The sequence below is a fragment of the Mustela erminea genome, chromosome 13, assembly GCF_009829155.1.
Source record: "Mustela erminea isolate mMusErm1 chromosome 13, mMusErm1.Pri, whole genome shotgun sequence".
NCBI classification, from domain to species: domain Eukaryota; kingdom Metazoa; phylum Chordata; class Mammalia; order Carnivora; family Mustelidae; genus Mustela; species Mustela erminea.
The window spans coordinates 22,227,191-22,249,023 of record NC_045626.1 but is presented as its reverse complement, the minus strand read 5'-3'; the positions used below and the strand labels follow the sequence as shown (position 1 = coordinate 22,249,023).

Sequence of the window (21,833 nt, the reverse complement as noted above, 5' to 3'; positions counted from 1 at the left end):
CAGATTAAGCCCCAGAAGGGGACCCAAAGCACCAAATGTCATAAAGACCATGTGAAGAGGATTAATCATATTAACCTATTTTTCTGTGGCTTCCATTTCTTTCCTCTTCCTGTCTGATCTTCTGGTCCCCTTTCTTCCTGATAAGGAACCTGGATGGGAAGTGAGTCTAATACCTCTGAGAGGAGCAATGAGGCAGTATTGTGTCTCTCAAGTAGAAAGCATCATGCTGTGAATCAGAGGATATTGAAGTGTTTATAAGAGTAGACTCTGGGGGTGCCTGGGTGGCTCAGTGGGTTAAAGTCACTGCCTTCAGCTCAGGTCATGATCCCGGGGTCCTGGGATCGAGCCCCGCATCGGGCTCCCTGCTCAGCAGGGAGACTGCTTCCTCCTCTCTCTCTGCCTGCCTCTCTGCCTACATGTGATCTCTGCCTGTCAAATAAATAAATAAAATCTTTAAAAAAAAAAAAAAAGAGTAGACTCTGGAATCATCTTTTTAAGGAGAAGGAGGACATACTGAGAAAGCAGGTACAAGCAACTGTCAGAGGCTAGCTGTGGAACCAAAAGAGTATCTAAGAGGAAGAGAAGCTGATGATCTTTTCAGAAGCCCATTGGTTCATGGACAAGATAGCCTGGAGTACTCAGGGTAATAGAGTCAAGGATGGTAGCTAAGAGCAACTTAATCACTAGTCATACTGAATTAGACTGAGCAATGTCCATTTAAAGGAATTTGAACAGCAGTAACCATTTTTGCTTCCCACCCTCCTTTTACTGATGAGGAGAAAGAGGACCAGGTGACTCTCCCTGGAAGAAACTGAAACTCTTTCCTCATTCCATACTTTCTAATCCAGTGGTTCTTTCTATCATTTTGGTAGGGGACATGCTTAAATTCATTTTGTGCATCTAATGAAAGCTAAAGATTCCCTCCCTGGGTCGGGTTGGGGGGGAGAATATGTACACAGTAGTCAATCTTTTTTTTTTTTTTTTTAGTAAAATTTTGGGACATTCATGAACTCCCTGAATTTTGTCAGCATGGGACTCACAGGAAGATTCATGGACCCAGTAAATGGTCCTTCTTCTAAACCCTGATCCTGCACCTCCAAAGACCTCATCCACTGATAAGGGAAGCTTTGAGTGTTTTGAGAAATTGGGGGGTCACCAAGAGTTCCAGTGAAGGGTCAAGAAATTCTGCAGCTGAACAGCTCCTTAGAAGAACTTTCACCAAAGTGGTATTTCTATCATCATCCTTCCTGGCCAAATTCATTTATTTGTAAGTTCACTTATTCAGCAAAAACATATTAGAGTGTGTGGTATTATTCATCCTATGCCAGATCCATGGGGAGCGCAAAAATGAATGACATACAATCTCTCCTCTCAAAGGAGCTTGAGGTCCTGCAACGGAGATGATACATGCAAAGAAAGTTAGCTTAAAACAATTTCCTGAGAGGGCTTTACAGTTCACTTTCTCTAACAGAACACCCCCTCATTAGGTGGGCCATCATTATTTATCATGATTTTTAAATTATCCCTTTATGCCTCTCTTTTAACTGATCACAAACCCTTGAGGACAGAGATGGAGTCTTATTAAATCTCAAATCTATATTTCATGGTGGGTTAATAGGGCACCTGGAACATGGTAATGGTTTAAAAATTGTTGAGTAGGGGCACCTGGGTGCTCAGTTGGTTAAGCGACTGCCTTCGGCTCAGGTCATGATCCTGGAGTACCCAGGGTCCAGTCCCGCATCGGGCTCCCTGCTCGGCGGGGAGTCTGCTTCTCCCACTGACCTTTCTCCTCTCATGCTCTCTCTCTTTCTCTCTCTCAAATAAATAAATAAAATCTTTAAAAAAATTGTTGAGTAGAACACTGAAATGTGTTTGGAGAAGAGAACCCAGACTAAATAAGATTGCCTTACAAAAAGAGGACCCTGGCTGTTCTGTCAGGAATAGTGATCTGGCACTTGTCCCGTGTGTTTCTGGACCTCAGTTTCCACCTGTCCTGGAAGGGAATTGAAGTAGGTGATTCTTTCCAATGAAAAATTCTGTTTTAAATGTCGCTGGAAGGGGAGAAGGAAGTAAATGCCCTGGCCATCTGACGCAGTTTAAACACTTGCCTTCGCTTTATGGTCGAATAACAATAATTTCCCAAAGGTTGAATGTCAAAACGGGTAGCCGAAAAACCCCAGACGCTCAGAACTTTCCCTGGCTCCATTGACAAAAGTGACTTCCCACGCTTTGCCCACAGAGGGCATCCCTGCTCATTGATATGTAGACCGGGCGCAGGCAGCTGCTGAAAGCCTCCTCCGACCGCTCTTTTTTCCCTCCGCCGTCATCTCTCTGCCCCCACCCCCCTTCCCGTGGAATCTTCGCCTGATCCAGTTCGTTTCCCTCCGGTCTCCGCATTTTCCCTTCCAGCCCTCCACTTCTCTGGATCAATGGATAGTACAGCTCCAACTCCCAGCTCGCACACCGCTGGCAGACACCCCAGTAAACAAGTGAGAGCGCTCCACCCGCGCAGACCCCTGCCTCTCCTTCCTCGGTCCCTTTGGCTCTTGGAGGAAAACCAACAGCATCCCCAGCTCTCATGCGGATTTCGCTTTTTCAACTTTACCCAGCCGCGGACGGGGAACCAGCCTCAACCTTTTAATGCACAGCCCCACCACAGGATTGCTTTCTGTCTCCTCTTGGTCCCTTCTGGATATTCTCTTTATTGATGACTCCGGAGCCCCGCGGAGAGCTGTCTTCCCTCTTCTCACTCCCTCTGTCTCCTTGAGTTAGTTTTCTAAGGTTTTCCCCGGAGCTCGGCATCTCTTGGACCGAATGGAACTTTTTGCTGCCTCTTTTGGCTGCTGATTCTGTCAGTGGACGAGGAGAGAGGCACAAGAAGCGCAGGGGAGGTGGAGAAAGAGGTGGAGGAAGAGGACGAGGAGGAGGAGGAGGAAGCCAAAGGGGCTCGGCGCGTGTGTGTGCATGTGTGCATGCGTGTGTGAGTGCATGTGTGTGAGTGCCGCCGCTGCCCAGGACCTCCGGCCCCGAAGGTGTTGGCTGAAATATGGAGAATAGTCTTGGATGTGTTTGGGTACCCAAGCTGGCTTTTGTACTCTTCGGAGCTACCCTGCTTAGCGCACATCTTCAAGTCGCCGGTAAGAGCTTCTTTCCTTTATCCGCCTCTCACCCACCCCCATAGTTACCCCCCTTTCCTTCTAATTTCATCTGGGGAGTATTACCATTGGGGTATCGGAAGAAAAAGCAAGATGATGTGAGCTAGCTCTGCTCCCCCTTTCCTCGCTGATGATAAAAGACTGGAAGACTTTTTCCCCCCCGCCAGGGTGGAGGATGTTGGCAATTGGGGAGAGGGGCGCCTCTTTGCTCTTTTAAATCTGGTGCTTGCATCTTTCATTTTGCAAATACTTGAGTTGGTTTGGAGAGCTCACTGACTGGGGCAGGGAGGAGGCAGGTGATGGGGATGTCGTTGTAAGGAATTGGGTTGGATCCTTAAAGCCTTGGAAACCTACTGAGAAGGGGAATTGGGGCAACAGGACCGAGTAGGGAGGTCATTCATGGGGTGCTTTGGGGAAGTCTGTGCAGAATGTAAGTAGTGGCACTGAGTCATTTGTATGTGCTTATGTGCGTCTCAGGTTTGGATTTTTAGCCCTGATGATTGAGAACCAAGAAAGGGACAGCTAATGTGGTTGGGTACTTTGGGCGAGAGGATGGTGGTGCCCAAAGAAGCAGAGAGTTGCCAGGAGGAAAGAGGCATGCTTTATTTTATTATATTTTATTGTATTTTATGCAGTTAGCAAGATAAGTCTCCATATATCTCCAGGATACTTCCAAACTCCAAATAATTGCTATTCCGGGGATCCAGCCCCCTGGCCCTGACATTTGGCGAGCGCAGTTTCTAATTAAAAATGTCAAAACTGGGATTGGATTGGGTTATAGCAGGAGAATGGGATCTAAGGGATGCTCAGGGCTGCTGCAGTCTCCTAATACAGAGCTGGGGGTAAAAGAAGGAAAAAAAAAAATAAGCAAAATGACTTACTATAACATCCATTCATTTTGCTGGGCCTCACCACAAGTGTAGGTAGGCACTGGGATACAGGGGGCGGACCTGGCAAGAAGGAGAGGAGAGCAGCCGACTGAGCATTCAAAATCCCTTAGGAAACTACCTTTTCCCTTTTCTTTATCCGAAAGGAGAGGAGGGAGCCTCCGGCAGGGGCCGAGCGTCGGTTAAGAGCCCTCAACCCACGCCTTAGAAATTAACAGGGAATGGAATTTGAATCACTGCAAAGCGCCCTGCCGCCCCAGAGCCCGCAGCCCCAGCTTTCTTGTTCCCGCTAAGTGCTGCAGGGTCCAGGGTTGCGAACCCCGTGGAGAAGGCGCCTCTCCCCGTGGCTAGGGACTCAGTCGAGCACCGGGCCAGCGGAAGGCTCCCCAAATCCTGGCACCGCCGGAATCTGCGCATCCACACCAACGGGACTCCTCACCTTCCTTTGGCCTGACAGAGCGAGCTGAGCGAGAGAGTGAGGGGTGTGTGTGTGTGTGTGTGTGTGCGCGCGCGCCAGACTGATCGAGCTAGTGAGAGGGTGTGTGTGTGTGTGTGTGTGTGTGTACACGCGCGTGCTCACAGCCGCATCTGCGCGACAGGCCGCCCGCGCTCCCGCTCCCTCCCCTCCTCCCTCTTGGCCGGTCCCCTCCTCCTCCTCCCCGGTCGGTCTCTCTCTCTCTCTCTCTCTCTCTCTCTCTCTCTCGGAGCTTTGTCCTCGGCAATTATTCCCTCTGAAGGTGGGGGTGGGGGGGGCATCCTCGCAGTAATGAATAGGTGTCTTTTTTTAAAAATTCCCTCCTCACTCGACGCTAGAGGCTGCTTCGAGGAGGACCCTTCTCCACTGAAGACAGAGTTGCGCTCTTTCAGGCAGTTTTTGGGACACCCCCATGGAAGGGAGAGGGGAAGTTGAGAGGGGGCATCCTTCAATGCGTGGAAAGTCTACTAGGCTGGGCCTGAAGTACCTTGGCTGAAAATATTGCATTAGACAAAGGTGTGCAAAAATGGACAATGACGTTTTGTCAATTACACTGAAATATCCTAATATTGTTACCCAAGTGACTTTGGCCAGCGGTGGGATAAATAAATAGGGATTTATATATGTTTTACTTATATCTAAATTAAATATTCCCTTCCCCTTTATTTTTCTTATTTAGAGATCTGGGGCCATACTGTATTACTGCTTTATTTTAATTTCATCCTCCCTTCCACGGACAAGTCTATGCTTGAAGAAGCAGACAAAAATATGCATATACAAAGGGATATGCCTGTGGATAGGCTTGTGGGTCTAAATCGTCACGCTTTTCTATACTTCTGAATCTATTGCTTGTTAATTGCAAATGAATTGTGACGCATTTTTGCAGAGGCCCTGAGAAAGTAGATGATGCAGTTTTGAGATATTGCTAATTCTCATCAGTCTGGTCTTTGCTCATTAATCTGTTCTCCTGTTTTAGTAGCAATTTCGCCTCTTCAGGAACGTGGAAGGGAATTAATGCTGAAGAAAGCATGGTTCACGCTATGAAAGGACCAGTAGGAGGTGCCCTTAAAAAGGCCAAATGCCTAGTTTACCGGTAGTGAATTTCCCATTCAGCAGGATGTTTCAAAGACTTTGTTGATTGGTAACAAAGGATTATGGAGACTAGCACAATAGCACTGGATATTTTCTCACTTCCTAGATAAATTCTGAAGCTGCTGTAGATTTTTATGAAATCATTGTGACCTAACAAAGGGCATCTTAGAATAGTGTTGGGGTAAGACTAGATGGCAGCTTTTCAGTTGGCTTTTCCAGATGCCATCTCCTTATATATTTGACTTGAGCCACAAGCAAAAGTACTAAGTAGAGTCTCGAGATCTCCGACGAGATGAAAATTTTAGATGTGTGATGTTAATGAATGCAATAGCAGATATACACGTTCATTAAGGAATTCTCTATATAGGAAGTACTCCTTATAATCCCCCAACCGTAGCAGATCAGACGTCCCCTTCTGGATTTTTGCATTGAGTGGAGCTTGGCAGTCCCTGTGGGTGCCTGAGCAGCCTGGGTGTCCACTCCTCTGTGAGGGTGGCAGTATGACTCGCCAGCGACCTGTCACAGCATCCATTTCCCTCACAGCAGCAGTTATCCTCTGAGTTATGAAGCATGTGGAACAGCCACCACATGTGTTATATGTGAATATATTAGACTCAGTGCATTTGCTTTAATGCTCTTAAAAGCTGGGCTGGCTTGAGCTGCTGATAGGCATTTTTTCTGGGGAGAGATTTATAACTTCTCAGTGTGTATGACTTAGATTTATTCTCTGGCAAGTTAACCTCTCAGCAAACTTATTGTTTTCATTGAAGAGGAAGAACTTTAATCCTATCTAAATTCCTGAATGCAGCCCTGCTCAAAGTTTCTTTTGGAGGACGGGGTATTTGCAGGCTGTAGAATGGTTTTCTCAGAAATGGGAAACTTGACTAAGCGATATGAGGAGGTAACTTGTGGGTAGAAACAGGATATTTTTATTTTTTTCTGGAGACCGAAGGGATGGCACCACTAGAGGAATCCCAGCACTCTCTCCTCAAAAGCAATCTTTTCTGAGAGGAAATGTTTTTTCCCTCTCTGGCTTGAATCTCTACTTTCCTACATCCAATCATCTAAGATTCTTCAAATGCATGTGATTTGTTCCGGGAAGGTTTTCTGCTGCACACAGTGGGGTCCTCTAGTACCATCTCCCTCCTTTGGAAACCAGCCCTGATTTAAATCTTGACTTCTCAGCCAGACTACTTGTTCATCTTTAGGTGATGCCACGTGTTTACAGGCAGTGCTGAAGTTTCCACACAGTATCTCTCTTTCCATGGAAGAGATTATATTTTGGGCCCTAAGATTATATTTTGAAGGAAATATTCTTTGGAGAATTTTTTGCCACCCTAAACTTTGCATGTAAATCTTCCTCCTCCGGCTCCTACCAGACAGGATAACTCTAATAGAAACAAGAATAGTTGTTTTTGGCTTTCTCTTCAATGAAACACAATCAGAATCATACAAAAAAAGGGGATTTCCACCTCCACATGTCACCTTTCCAAATGTGTGACATTGGACTGAATTCACATAGTGCCAGTTACATAAAGAGACTTCTGGAAACCGTCATGATTTCACTAGTGCGTGAGTTCTTCTTGCCTGGCTATAGATCCTCCCACTTTCTTTGGGTATGACCTGTATCGCTCTCAGGAACTTGCGTCAAGTTAGGAACATATTGCTCTGTTTTGGTGTTTCCTACACAACACGAGATAGAATGATACATTTTTTTAAAAACAGATTTTATTTATTCATTTGACAGACAGAGATCACAAGTAGACAGAGAGGCAGGCAGAGAGAGAGAGAGAGAGAGAGAGAGAGAGAGAGAGAGAGGAGGAAGCAGGCTCCCTGCTGAGCAGAGAGCTGGATGTGGGACTCAATCCCAGGACCCCAGGATCATGACCCGAGCTGAAGGCAGAGGCTTTAACGCACTGAGCCACCCAGGCGCCCCTGAATGATACATTTTTAGTGAATTAATCTACCTCAGATGATAATCTCTTAGATGAGCTGTATACCCAAATCTCAGGAAGTCTTAGTTTGCCTATGTAAGGAGAATAACACCCACTGAGGATTACTTGATAAATTAACTGAAAATGAAAAGTCACTGGGTTCTGGAGAAATACTGTGATCCCTGAAGTGGAGTGATACACACTGTGTACATTGACAGCTCACAAAATGTAAATGTGGAGAATCGTTTTTTCGTTTTGATGCTTCAGAGGAGGATTGAAGAGTTTCACGAATTGTCCCAACACTTCTACCTTGAGTCATAGACTGGGTTCGCTCTCACCCTTGACTAAAACACACTGAATGGAACACCCACGTGCTGCCCAGCACATGGCTCTGTAGTCACGAGTGGCCTGCTGACTTCTCTCCAGCCAGGCTGGAAGAGTCACAGCTCTTCTCTTTAAACCCTATGGCATCAGTCCTGCCTCTCCTGATATAGCCCAGGAAAGGCTTTGTCGCCGTGAATCCTGGCCCCTGGCGCATAGCCACTGTGTTTAAAATGCTGTGTTATACTTTGCACGGTCATGGGGATTTGTCTTAAAATGAATTTTTAGAATTTTCATGAGTGTTTCTTTTAGTGGAAAGTGGAGTTGTACTCTGAAGACAGCTGAGTAGTGCTCTTAAGACAGGAAACTGACTAGTGGCCTCTCAGCTAGTATTATTGAAGTTCTAGAGCTCATCAACATTAAGCAGATACAGGAGTGTGTACTAGAGGCTAGTAAGCAATGCCAACCCAGACATGCTGTTGTTTTCAGGAAGCTATTATTGGGTTGGAATAATATAACTTTAATTTTCTTCCAAGTTACTACTTATCAAAGGTCAAAGCATCTCTTAGTAGTAGTATACTATCTGTAGCATGGCAATGACCCATCTTTTTCTTCAAAACAAGACCTCAAGTAAAGCAAATGCTAAACCTGTCGATAAGACAGGATGAATGATCCGGATTTTTTCCCCTATAGACCAATTAAAAAAATATGCAAGATAAAATTACGTGTTACATATGCCAAGTGGTTAATAGCAAAAAATAGAATGCAAATTTTTGTGCACCTTTGTAATTGCAGCTCTCAGGTAAAGTTACAGTACAATTTAGAACCACACTTTAGCTTCCTCCCACAGTGGAGTTATTGATTCCTTATCTTATATTTCTCTAGCTTAGCACCGTACTAACACGCAGAAATATAGGTCGGCTGATTGATGATCAAAATTACTATAGTGCTTTAAAGTTCTTTGACAAATTTTAGCCCGAGGTTAACAAAGCAACCCCTTTTCACTCAACCGTTCAGCAAATATGTTTTCCTTAGTAGTTTAGAAATGCCTGAACTCTGTCTGGTGGTATGGTTGAGAAATATGTAGTAAGGCGTACAGTTGAGTATTCCTTTTTTTCCCACTATTGATGTTGATTTGCCAATGGTAATGCTAGTACATGCTGCTTTTTGTAAATAGCTTCGAACAACCATATTATTCACAGCTTTCATTTCTTGTGGGGAAAGTTCAACCAGAAGACACACAAATCATTCCATATTTATTGATCATATTTTTAAAGTCTATTATTATGACATGTCTTGGGTGGGAAAATTTCTCTTCTTTGCTAAATTCCCGAAGTCCAGTGCCCATAACTCATGTCTTATTTTCATGATGTACTTTAGTTTAATTTCACAGATCCAAGTTCTGTGACTTCTCGCTTACTCGTTCATCTCACAGTTTCCAGGGAGGAGGCTTCTTTATATCCCTTGTGATTCTTACGATGGTACTTCACCATCATAATGCTTCAGGGGTATGTATTGCAGTTTGTGGGATTTTGCCCTTGTCCTTCACTCATCCTTTAAAGCTTGGTTTTTGCTAGGAGTCTACTCTTGAGAGTACCTAGGGCAAAAATAGTCCACTGAATTAATCTTTATAATGCGGTCTAATGAAAATACCAACTCATTCGTGCATTTTGACCTAACAGGGCTAATGACTCCAACATTATTCTAGCATCAAAAATATTCTTAACTATCTTTGACAATTTTATAAGAGAACAGAGGAGTTAAGCAGTTAATATAAATGTTATTTACTCATGTCAGTTTTCTCAGTAACAGAAATTTGTGGTTAAATGGGAACATTTTTAGATTTCCTTATTTTTCCAAGGTCTTTATTGACTCACTTAGCTGTTTTAAGAATGTTAGGATACAATATAATCTTTCTTTAATAAATCCAAGTTATCACCGTGGCTCGGTTATTATGTTACCTGATATTATAGCAGTGAATTCTGAAGATATTACATCATGCAGGGCTGTTTATTTTTCCATCAAGTGGCCATGGGTTGCTGCTTTTCTTTTCTTCGTACTTTTATTCCTGATTTATAAAATGCATTTTATCTATTTGATTGGGTCCAGCTGGAACTTCTTCCTATTGTGAGACTTCTTCAAAGTAGTCCTTTTCTTTTCTACTTTTGATTTTCTAAGAAAGAAGGGACTGAGGTTTTTTTTGTAGCTCTGTCTAAAAAGAGATTCTAAATCAGGACCAGAGTCCTTCACTAGAGGAAAAAAGAGCTAATTGGTTTAATCTAATGGGTTTGTAAACATTTCTGAAATTTATTATTACTTTGGATGTCATTTTTCTTCATGAATTATGTTTTTCCTTATTAAATGAGGATGCAGACTACATAACTTTTAGTTATGACATTATATGATTTTTTATGAACTACCCTATATATACAGTGCTTGCTAAAATTAATAATCTGTTGATGATCATGATAATAATTATAATGAAACAAATAATCCATGTGCCACCAACAGTTTTCTTAATTTTATGTTAATTAGCCTTTTGCCTTCATTATAGTTTTGCTGCTTATGTATGCATCTTTAGAATATTACTTTGCTTTACTTGTATTTAACCGTTATGAAATAAATGTATGCATTCTTCCCTGATTTGCATTTTTACTAAACATTAAATATTTGTGATAGATGTGAGGGTTGATGATGCATATTGCTGTATTTCAGACTCTTTCTTTGCTTTATAATATTCCATGATATTAATTAATCAGACTTTGATCTACCATTGATGGACTTTTGAGAAGTATTTTCCTTTAGCCAGCAATGATGTTATGAACATTCTTATGCATGTCCCCAAAATCAAATTTGCCATCCTGTCTAGGGTGCATATATAGGAGTGAAATTGTTGAGTCATAGAAAGGACATCTTTACTCTTTGGAGGCAGTGACAAGTTTCATCTACTGAAACTCCCACCAAGAGCATAGGGAAGTCACCTTTGCCCCATGGGATGTGAATTAGCATCTCACTGTGGTTTTAATTTGTATTTCCCTGATTGTTAATAAGGTGAATATTTTTTTCCCCATACATTTAGTGTTCATTTATGATTTGAGTCAGATAATTCTATTATTCTGTTTCTCCAGCTGAACAACCATTTGCTTTGGAGGTATCAATATTGTCAGTAGTTATTCTGCTTTTCCTACTAAGCAACCTTTTGCTTTTAGGCATAGATGTTATCAGTAGTCTAACTTTTAGGAGGTTGTTGTCTGATACTGTATCATGCTTATTTTAGTGTAGACTTTCCTTAAAACCTTCCAATGGAAAACAGACACTTAGCCACTGTAAGATTATTGATTATCTGTAGCAAATCTTGCCTTGTCAGTATCCTGCCTTATCCTTATGATTTTGTCTTTGTAGCATATGACTTACAAGGAAGCAGGGTGCTGGGATACCAGGCTTAATCTGATATATAATCCCCTGAATATAATTGAAACCTAAAGACCACCGAATCACATAAGTAAAAGGGGAGATATGAAGACTTGGTTAAAAATCTTAGTCTGACTTTGAAACTTGGGTATGTTTCCAGCACGGTAAAATACCTAGACTCAGGGTCACTGTTACATATATTGACTGTTGGGTTTCAAACATTACCCATGCTTGCACACCTCCCAGTTTTTGTTTGGGTTCATAATGTTTCACCTGTTCCCATGGGGAAGACTAATGAAGGGCCCCGGATGAAATAAAGCAAATGGATATGCCAGCAGTGGCTTTGCTGGTGTGTTGCTCTTGTTTGACTCATTAGAGACATGAACCAAGGCTGAGACATCTGAGCAAACCCCTCTGGACCCGAGTTCTCAATCCATTGTTGCCACATCCTTTTCTCAGCCTCATGGGATCCCAGAAGAATATAATTAGAAAATCTGCAAAGCCTTCCCTTTCAAGTCTAACGTCTAGGCGAGGCTGTTCCCTGCAGGACAATTTCTAGTTATTTTTTCTCTCTGGTTTGAGACATCCAGGGATGGTTTGTTCACTTGTTTCCCTTGGGAAACTTTTCAGCAGCATATCAGTTCTTACGGTAAAAAATTTATTATATATTTCACCCTTGATAGTTCCTGTTCTAAATGTGTTTCCCATTGCTCCTGTCACCCAGCTCTCTGGCTCCTATTTTCCCTTTTCAGTGACATTCTGCCTCTTCTATGCAGAAGCATGTTAGGTAACTCTGGCCTCAAATCATTCTTGTTTTCCCTTCCTAGTCTTCACTTGATGAGACTATAAATACTTTATTTAGTCTTTCTCCATACTCCTCCAGAAGCTTAATCATGTTTACTTTTCTTACCTGAACTCCCTCCAGTTTGTTTATATCTTTCTGGCCATCAAGGGCCCCCAGTTTAATGTGCTTTTCCAAGTAGGCTGTCCCGAGTCATATATTAGAAACTACAGATTTAGCATAGTCTTTGACTTATTGTACAGTCATTCATGGGTACACATTTGTCTCTCTTCAAATCTGTGTTCTCATCTTTTAGATAGGACTGTCAGTGCCTAATAAAATCATTGAGGTATCACAGGATCAAGTAAGATCAAGAGGTTGATTCAAGATAATAGTTACAGAGCATTTGCTATGAGTTTCAGAGAATTAAATGAAAGTCTTAAATGTGTTTCTGCCCTCCAAGGGTTTGTCACCAAATGAAGGTGACGGGCACAGACATGGCTAAATAGAATATGGGGCAGAATGAAGTCCTCACTAAAAAAACGAACACAAGCAAAGTGGGGGCAGACTCTGAAAAATATCAACTACAATATTTATGCATTATAGCATTAATATATTAATATTACCCAGATGGGCTGACAGAGCCAATTCACTCATCCTTGTATTTTTAGGTTGATTGGCCAAAACAAAACAAAAATAAAAGGAGGGAGGGTGAAAAGTTGTCAGTCACACTTATCCCAAGCTGTAAGTATGCTAAGAATGAAGATACCGGAGGTATTCCTGGTAGATCAGATGACCTGTTGCTATAAACCCATCCCTAGACTTCTATGACCCATTTTTTTCCTTATTTGTTGAGTGTGTGCCAGGCACTGTGCCAAGGCCTTATGGAGTTTTGAGCCTAGTGAATGCAAGTGGTAATCACATAAATATGTTAATCCATAATTTTTAATGAGAAAAGGCATTGAAAAAAAAAAAACATGTATTGTAGAAGTGTGACTTAGACTGTATATTAAAGGAGTCGTCCCTGAGAAAGTTGTGATGGACACCTGAAAAATGAGTTAACTTAATTAAAGAGGGGATGTTTGAGAGGGGTTGGTAAAAAACGTGAGCGCAAAGACTCTGTGGTGGGAGAAGCATAGTGAAGTCAAAGAATATCAGTGTGTCCAAGGCCTGAAGAATTAAGCATTATGATGGCTCAGCTGAGGCTGGAGAGTACTTTCGGATCCTCTTTCTCATACTCAGTTTACTGTTTGAATGGACTGAAATGTGTCCACAACAAAGACCTTCTTCTAATCTCAGCATGGTCATTTAAAAATTTAAGCAAACTACATAGACAATCTTTGTCCTGATTTTCATATTATCTATCAGGTGTGAATTTATGAACCTATCCTTTGTGTCTAGAAATACCTTAGGGGGTTTTGTGGACATACCTAATGTGATAAAGGAAAGGAACTTCGAAGAGTATAAAAGACTAGCAAATGCAAATGATTATTAACAAGCGTGTGTAACAGGCTACTCCCCCCTTGGAAAGCCATCACCGTGTAGAGGGCAACAGAGCTTCACCTTTCCTACACAAGTAGGATTGTCCTGGTGTTGTTTCTTTTCACTATGGCTGCCTTTGAAATGGGTGCCTGATCACTCTTAGTAAATTAAACAGAAAAACTAAGATTTTTTTTTTCAGATTATTTTCCCGGTATGCTCACATAAATTTTCTCTCCATTACTGTTTCTTAAAAACATGGATGAGTATTCTCTTAGCTTTAAGTTACAGCTCAGGTAGAAGTCACTGAGCTTGCAACAGTCCCCACCCCCTGCGGCGAAGTCCCCACAGCGTCCTGTGTGTCGTCTTTGGTGTGATGAGAGGTAGTGCCGCCCGTGGAGGAAAGCTCTAGCTAGTGGGCTTCACCTTGGCTTCCTCACTGTGGAATGGAGACAAAACCGGTCTCTCTTTTCTAACTCTAAACTGGAGATAAAATCACTTCAACATTTAGATAAAAAAATAACTAGTCTAATCTCTACAATAAATATTCCGTAAATGCTATTTTTTTTTCCTTCTTATGGGCTAGATTTATGCTGGGATAATCTTTATAAATAGAAAATTTCCTAAGCATGGGCAGGTCATCCTAGAACCTTCCTCAATTTTATTATTGCAGTTGTAGAGATTTTAAAGTCTTAGAAATAAAGACTCCAATAGCAGTTTCGAAAGCCAGCCCATGCTTAGTTGAGGGCCCAGGGTTTAGGAGGCCATGGTCCCTGCGTTTGCTGCAGTTAGAAGCTAACAGGTTCTGCTGAGTTAGACCTGACACAGTGCAGTACTGCTCAAACCCGGCACCACATAACGCACCTCATGTGGATTCCTCATACAAATTAACCTCCTCCATTAACGCTCTCTGATTAACCACTTTCATTTCCCACAGACGCATTGATTCTAGCCTCCACTTAGCATGAACTCTTGGAAGCGAGCACTTGTTTGGTTAATGTGTAGCGCTAGGTATAATTTGTCCCAAAGGTCTTCTCTCTGGAGGAGGGGCTCTCAGCTTGGCTGTGTATCAATGCCCAGCCCTCCGTCTTAGCAATGAACTTAGACTCTCTGAGATGAGGCCTGACATAAGGGTAGTTATTAAATCCTCCCCAGGTGATTCCAAATTACAGCCAGGTTTGAGAACCAGTGTCTGTAGGCCTTTCTCTCTTCAAAGGGCCATCCAGGGACTGGCAGCCTTTGCAACTCCTGGAAGCTTTCTGGAAATGCAGAAATTTACGCCACACCCAGACTTACTGAATCAGAATTTCTGGTGACTGAGAAACAGGGCCCTGGGACACTAGGAAAGGATCCTTGCTCTATTTCCTTGTAAACAGCTGGTGAATGGGAAAAATGCTCCAGCCATACTGGGCTAGTTTGAAGCCTCTTTGTAGAGCTTTGACTTCGGGAGCTGGTCTTGCAATGGCAAATGATGCCAACATCAAAGTCTTCTGGCTTTTGGTTTCGTGGCTAATATGTTTCTTGAAGGCCATGACATATTTCATTTTCCTTGAGATGAAAAGCCCTTGAAAATGGTCTGTAGGTGTTCCATCTGCCTTTCCCCTTCTTTTTTCATTGATGCTCAAGATAAGAAGGCACATTTTTTAAAAGGATCTGCTGGTTTTCATTCCATATTTGTCACCCACCGCCGTCCCCTTTCCTCCTTAAAAATACTTAGGCCCAGGGAAAAAGGCAGGCACTTGAAAGGGATGGGGGAGCCCAGGATGCTTCTTCAAATTCCCTCCTCCGTGTCTCAAGTCTGATGCTAAAAATGCATCCGTGCTCCATGTGAGACCATGGCGGAGGAGGGGGGGTGACCCCATGGTGAACCTCACCCTGTGATTGGGAACTGTCTTCAGGCCATAAAAAGACCCAAGTGCTCCTCTGCCTGGGCTTCTGTGACAGGGGAAAGAGGGCAGAACTGAGGTTTTTGAAGAGGAAAGCTGTACAGGCAGAAAGCTCAGTGCAGGGTTTTGAAGCTCTTGCCCTGCACTGTTGGCAGACAGAAGAGCTTTAACCAGCGTGCTCCAAGTCAGACTGTACGAGAAGAGAAGACAACGTGGGGGCTCAGCTGTGCAGACGAGATCAATCTGAATGAAAATCACTAGTGTTCCTCCCGGTAAGAGAAGTTTCTGCTTAGCTCATGAACTGTAGGCCCTTTTCTGGTCCCGGTAGAGAATGAGTAGGGCTTTGTGAAAGGTTATGTAAGGCTGCTGGTTCTCTTCCCCCCGCCAGAGTAAAATTCTATTCATAGAGGGGTGACACAGCCTCTCAGGGGAAAAAAGAAATGCATTTCCTACCTTATAGTTTAGGAGAGATAATTTAATCAGGCTCTAGGAAAGAATTAAGGAAGAGAGGGTGAACAAAATCATAGGCAGTGAGAGTGGGGTATGGGGAAAGAAATAGGACTGTGAGAGAACATTATGGCCCTGGTCCTGGTTGCTACAGCATTTATGGGGTGCCATTTGTTCCTGTCCTTCTGGGACTGAACGGTTTCCCGGGAAACAGGACTTTCAGTGTTAACAAGAAGATGGACCCAGGTTAACTGGAATGGTGGGTCACCCTGAATTTCGTATCTGGAGTAGGGATGGGCCTGGGGGACGTTTTGAAGGGCATTCGACAGTGCAGTGGTAGTGTAGACATCATGTTGTTGGCCAGAAGGAGGAAGAATTGGGGAGTGGAACAAGGCATGTTAAGGGGAGCTGTTCCAACAGTCCAGAGAAGATGGGTGCCCATTTGGAGGTTTAGAAACAAATTGTACCCTTGCCCATTGTATTTGGCTTATCCAGACCTTACCTTCTAACTTTATACTAAAGTCGAAGTTGACGTCTAAAACTCAAGGCATGTGTTTGTTTGTTTTGTTTTCTTTCAGTTAACTACCTTGCCAAAAAACAAACAAATAAAAACCAAATGAAAAGCCCCCCACAAAACAAAAACCAAACAAGAAACCTATCAAACCGCTTATTTTCATTATCAGGGTATCTTTTAGACATAGTAGGATGATGTATTTATTGGTGAAATCATGTCTAAAACCTTTGTGTTCATTGTGCTTGGTGCATATTAATCATTCAATAAATAGTCATTAATGAATTGGTTTCCATATAATGATTATTCTCAGGTTTGCAGGGAATCTGAAGTTATTCTTGTGCATAGGCCAGAAAAAGTTTAGCTAAGGATATGTTAAATATTAGAATACTCTGCTTTTAACTCGAGAAATTTATTCTTTTCCCTTTCTCCTTCTTTATGCTTGATTTTTTTTGACATGACAATATTACTCATTTTATTGACAACATTACAGATTCTTGTGAAAAAATCTAAAATCAAGGAAATCTTACAAATATTAAAACGCTGACGTGTGTGTGGTATGATGTGAGGAGTCTATGGAATTTGCTCTTAATAGGCCCCATTACTAATGCATTTGGGGCATTTGTCAACTCATATGTCTGAAAATGGAACAGAATAAAATAGGTGAATAATTATTTCCTGCATCATGTTCCCAGAGATAGATTCTGTGTTTTCCCTAAAAGAATCATTCTTGAGGATTAGGATGAGTCAAAGAGTTAAAACGTTATTTTTGTAGAAGTCAGTGGAAGCCAGGACAAGACAACAGAAATAAGAGAGTCACCCAGAATGAAAAGGTCAACACTTTGTGTGTTTCAGTGCATTAGTTAACCAGAAAGGACCTCAGCGTTTGTTTAAAATGGCCCTCTCATTGTACTGATGACCAAACAGGGGTCCAGAGAAGTTAACTGAGCCCCTGAATTTTAAATCCAAGAATGAGTGCCCTGAGACATTTCTGTACACATGGGATTGAATCTTGGCTCTGCCAAATTTAACTCTTTGACATTTATCAATCATATTTCAGAGTCCTCATCCTTAAAACTGGGAAACCCATTGCCATATGGGTTTTTAAATTTTATTTATTTTTTATTATTTTTAAATTAAGTTTTTTTTTTATTTTAATTCCAGTGCAGTTAACATATGGTGTTATATTAGTTTCGTGTGTGCAATGCAGTGATTCAGCAATTCTGTTCTGCGTGGGTTATTTTCTTTTAAAAAACAAATTACCCTAAAGGATTAGTGTAGTTCTTGAGAACAATGTGAACTTTGCTGTTTCTGTGTTTATGCATTCATTCAACAGACCGTTACTGAGATCATGCTTGGTTTACCCATTTGTTGGCTCTTACGGTAGATGTAAGTAGCATATGACACACTGCCACTCTTCTTATAGAGAGAATGTTTGGGGAAATAAGACCTGGGCAGATTAAATATGAAAAGGAAAAGAAAGGTAAGGAAAGGAAAAAAAGAAAAGAAAATGAAAGAAAAGATGATTAACCAAATGTGTGAGGAGTGTAGATAGAGAGGACAGGAAGAGAAATACTTTAGAAAGACTTCATGAATGCAGTGGGATTGAGCCTGGTGTGCAAGTTGGTTAGAGAATTAAGAGAGGGTATTTCTATATGGACATTACTCTTTGCATATTCAGGCTCTAGGAGAAAAGAGGAAGGATGGTGAGCACTTCACTTCCAGGAGCCAGCCACCCCTTTGCCATCGGCTCCAGTTCTCATCACCAGCAATGGCTCCTTGACTAGTTTTTTCCCCAACAGATTTGTAATAGCCTAGGAGAAAAAGGGAGAGAAAAGTGACAAGGTCACCTGAGAAATATAGTTGTATTACTATATTAGAAATATAGGCTGTAAAATTACATAAATAATGTAAATTTTAGAATGAAGAGGTTTTGCCTGCAAGGCTTTATCTAATAATTTTAAGGAGGTCAGAAGGACAAATTGGTCAGGAGAGGATAGATGCCATCACACACTACATTTGAATTGAGATCTAATGGCTGATAAGCATATTTAGGCTCTGGAACTCCTAGAATAAGTCAGTGTTTTCATCTTTTTCTTTTCAGCACAGCTTTAAAACGTGTAGCAAACTTTGGTTCAGGATGCCAGACTCTCTTATTACTGACACGTAAAGGGTATTAGCTAGCCCATACAAGATTTTCTGTTTATTTAACAGCCAGAGGGCAAGTAGCCCAGCTCAGAATTTTTATCTTAAAGAGTTCTTCTTTTGTTCTTTCTACCAAAATGCTCAGTCGTACAAGGTTATGATAATTGATAATTGCTGATGGTGTTTTACATCTGACACTTAACATTTTCTAGTGGCTTTCCTACCCATTGTCTAAATTCATCTTTCACTACCTCTAAAATGTAGGCGAAATACTCACACATGTTTTGTAAGTGAGATTTGAAGACTTGTGATCCATGATTTGTTTCAGATCACACAGAAGTTACAGGTTCTGTAAGAAAAACCCAAGTGTCCTTACTGAATCTGTTACTCACTAGTACATATCTGACACCTTCCAAAAGCAAGAGAAAAACAAAAAGCAAGGCATCCCATGTTTTTGTTCCTCAAAAGTGCTTGTACTTTAAAAAAAAAAAAAGACATCCAGCATCAAAATCTTAACTTTCAATAGCATTCTCCAATAAAAGGAACAAGATTCACTTGGAGAAATGGTTGATTCTAGGACTTAGACTGGAAATATATGAGAAAAGTCTGAGGCATCTAATAGTGCCAGAAAGTAAGGAGGTTCTTTAAAAGAAATGCAAAACCTACAATGATGAAAACAGTCGAAGGGGCATGGGAAACAACTGAAAGCTGTCAATGGCCAATGTTGAAACAATTTAAGAAACACGATAAATCAAGTAATTCTGGGTTATTAGCCCAAATACAAAGTAAACTCCCATGAGTCCATACTGCTACAAATAAATGATTGAATAGATAAATGGGAGAATGTAGACAAATCTATGCTGAAGAATTCCAAAAATTTTATATAGATAATTCACCCTCAGGAGGTGGAGAATAACCCGCACTCTTCCACAGGGGCTGTGAATAGCGACTTCTTCCAAAAAGTACAGTATGCGTGCAAGGAGGAGAAGCCAGTAACTTGAGAGAAGAGAAGCCTGACAAACACTATGTCAGCCAGATGGTCAGGATCATCATCAATAATGATAAATCATGTTAATAACAGGTACCTTTGGTATGGGATGAGAAGGGCACTTCATCTCTGTGATTCCCCCCCCCCCCCAAACCCATAGCCCTAGTCTGGTCATGAGAAAAACAGCAGACAAATCCTAGTGGAGGAGCATTCTACAAAATACCTAACCATTATTCTTCAAAACTATTGAGGTCACAAAAAAGAAGGATGGTCTGAGAAACTGTCAGTGCCAGGAGAAGCCTAAGGAGATGTGATGATGAAATGTAATATTCCATCCTGCGTCAGATCCTGGAACAGAAAAATGACTTTAGGTAGAAACTCAAGACATCTAAATAAAGTATGAATTCAGCTAATAATAATATGTCGGTATTGATTCATTAATTTTAACAACTGTCATATCAGTATTTTATTAATGGGGAAACTTGGTGTGAGGTAAATGGGAATTTTTTAGACTATCTGCACAAGTTTTCTGTAAATCTGAAACCATTCTAAAAATTTTTATTAAATATTAAATGAACATCTTATTAATGAGATGCTAAGCAGAGTATTTAATCCCACCAAACCCATCTCTTCCTTTTAAAATAATGTCACTCTTGTATGGTTATCTGAGAATTAGAGATGATGTCTGTATAACCCTTAATATCTCTACATCTTTCTCAGGGTGTGGTTGCATCTGCTCACAGGTCTGTGTCTTAAAATGCAAATGTTCAGGGGTGCCTGGGTGGCTCAGTTGGTTAAGCGACTGCCTTCAGCTCAGGTCATGATCATGGAGTCCTGGGATTGAGTCCCACATCGGGCTCCCAGCTCCACGGGGTGTCTGCTTCTCCCTCTGACCTTCTCCTCACTGATGCTCTCTCTCACTGTCTCTCTCTCAAATAAATAAATAAAATATTTTTAAAAATGCAAATGTTCAGGATCCCCCTCACAACCTGAATCAGAGTCCCTGGGCAGCCCAGGAGGGACTAGGAAATAGGAATTTTGGCATGCCTTCTAGGTGATTCTTATATGCATTTAAATTTGAAAACCACTGTACTTTGCTGTATATTCTCTTTAAACATTAATCATGGTAATTCTCTACTTACTGAGCCAGTGTTTGAGCTCAGGGTATGGTTTTGAGGCAGGTGGACTTGAGTTTAGATCTTTCCGAGTGGGAGAACTAGAACAAGACACTCTATCTCTCTGTGCCTTAGTTTGGGCAAACTAAGAATGAGAAGAAGGAAATGAGAAGAACCTTGAGTTCCATGTTGACTTCCTTGAACAGCAGTGCTATCATGGGATAGTTCTTCTCGGGCTTTTTGTGATCGTGAGAAATTAAACCTTTGTTTGGCTTTGAACCACTGTAATGAGGTTTCTATCATGTGTGGCCACACTCAGTCCTAACTGCTGTGTGTTCCTAATATTGAGTTTTGTACTCCTCATCATAAAACAATGAGGAACTACTATTATGTCCTGTTATAAGTGACAAAAGTGAGACACCAAGAAGTTGGCTAATTTTTCAATGGCTCCATGCTAGTCAATTTCAGACCTGTGATTCAAAACCTGCTTCAAAATACATGTTCTCAAATCCATACTGTAATTCCTAGATAAATAGCACTTGCTATTATTTTTATATTGCTGTTATTTTATAATATTCACCTTTCCTCTCCAAATGGGCAGCATTTTCCTATGAGCCATTTATTATTTAGACACTCCTAGATTATTGAGTATCTAAATAAAAACTCAATTTTCTGTTAATCGTTTTCAAATGTCACAGTTTTCACTAACAAGTTATAAGACAGCTTCATGCACTTTAATTTCCTCTGAAAAGAAATTCACTGCCACCTTATAAAAGACTAACATTCAGACTACAGCTTTGGAATGCTAATGCCCTACCTTAACAACCAGGCTAAGCTCTGAAAGTCACATATGGGTTGTGATTTCTCTCCCATTGTCGTGTAAGGGAATTTCACATAGTTTTGATATATCGTATAAATTAGGCCAACAAAGTGCTGTGCTATGTCTTCATTAAAACAGGAGACGGTAATAATGCAACCATGGAGCGTGGTCTTGCAGCCTTTGAGTTATGTACATTCAATAGCATCTCCTTACTTGTGCTTAAGTTGGCATTTGTGAGCAGCGCATAATCAATTAATCAATAACCCAATTTTCTGTTAAAGAGATGGTGCATCATTTTTTTTTTTTTTTTAAATCAGGGACCATTGTATGATTTTATGAAAAGAGCCGTGTCAGCAAGGAAACTTGTTTGGAAAACATTGAAAGCC

The 21,833-nt window shown here is 41.4% G+C and overlaps 1 protein-coding gene across 3 annotated transcripts in view; it reads left to right on the top strand.

The window, feature by feature from the left end:
• Positions 1-2,313: 2,313 nt before the first annotated feature.
• Positions 2,314-21,833, top strand: part of DCC (DCC netrin 1 receptor) — a 1,159,911-nt gene continuing 1,140,391 nt past the window's right edge. For all 3 annotated transcript variants that reach the window (XM_032310413.1, XM_032310412.1, XM_032310410.1), the window contains exon 1: positions 2,314-3,137. In XM_032310413.1, coding sequence (XP_032166304.1) covers positions 3,047-3,137 — 91 coding nt within the window. In that variant the 5' untranslated portion in view covers positions 2,314-3,046. The remainder of the gene's footprint in view (positions 3,138-21,833) is intronic.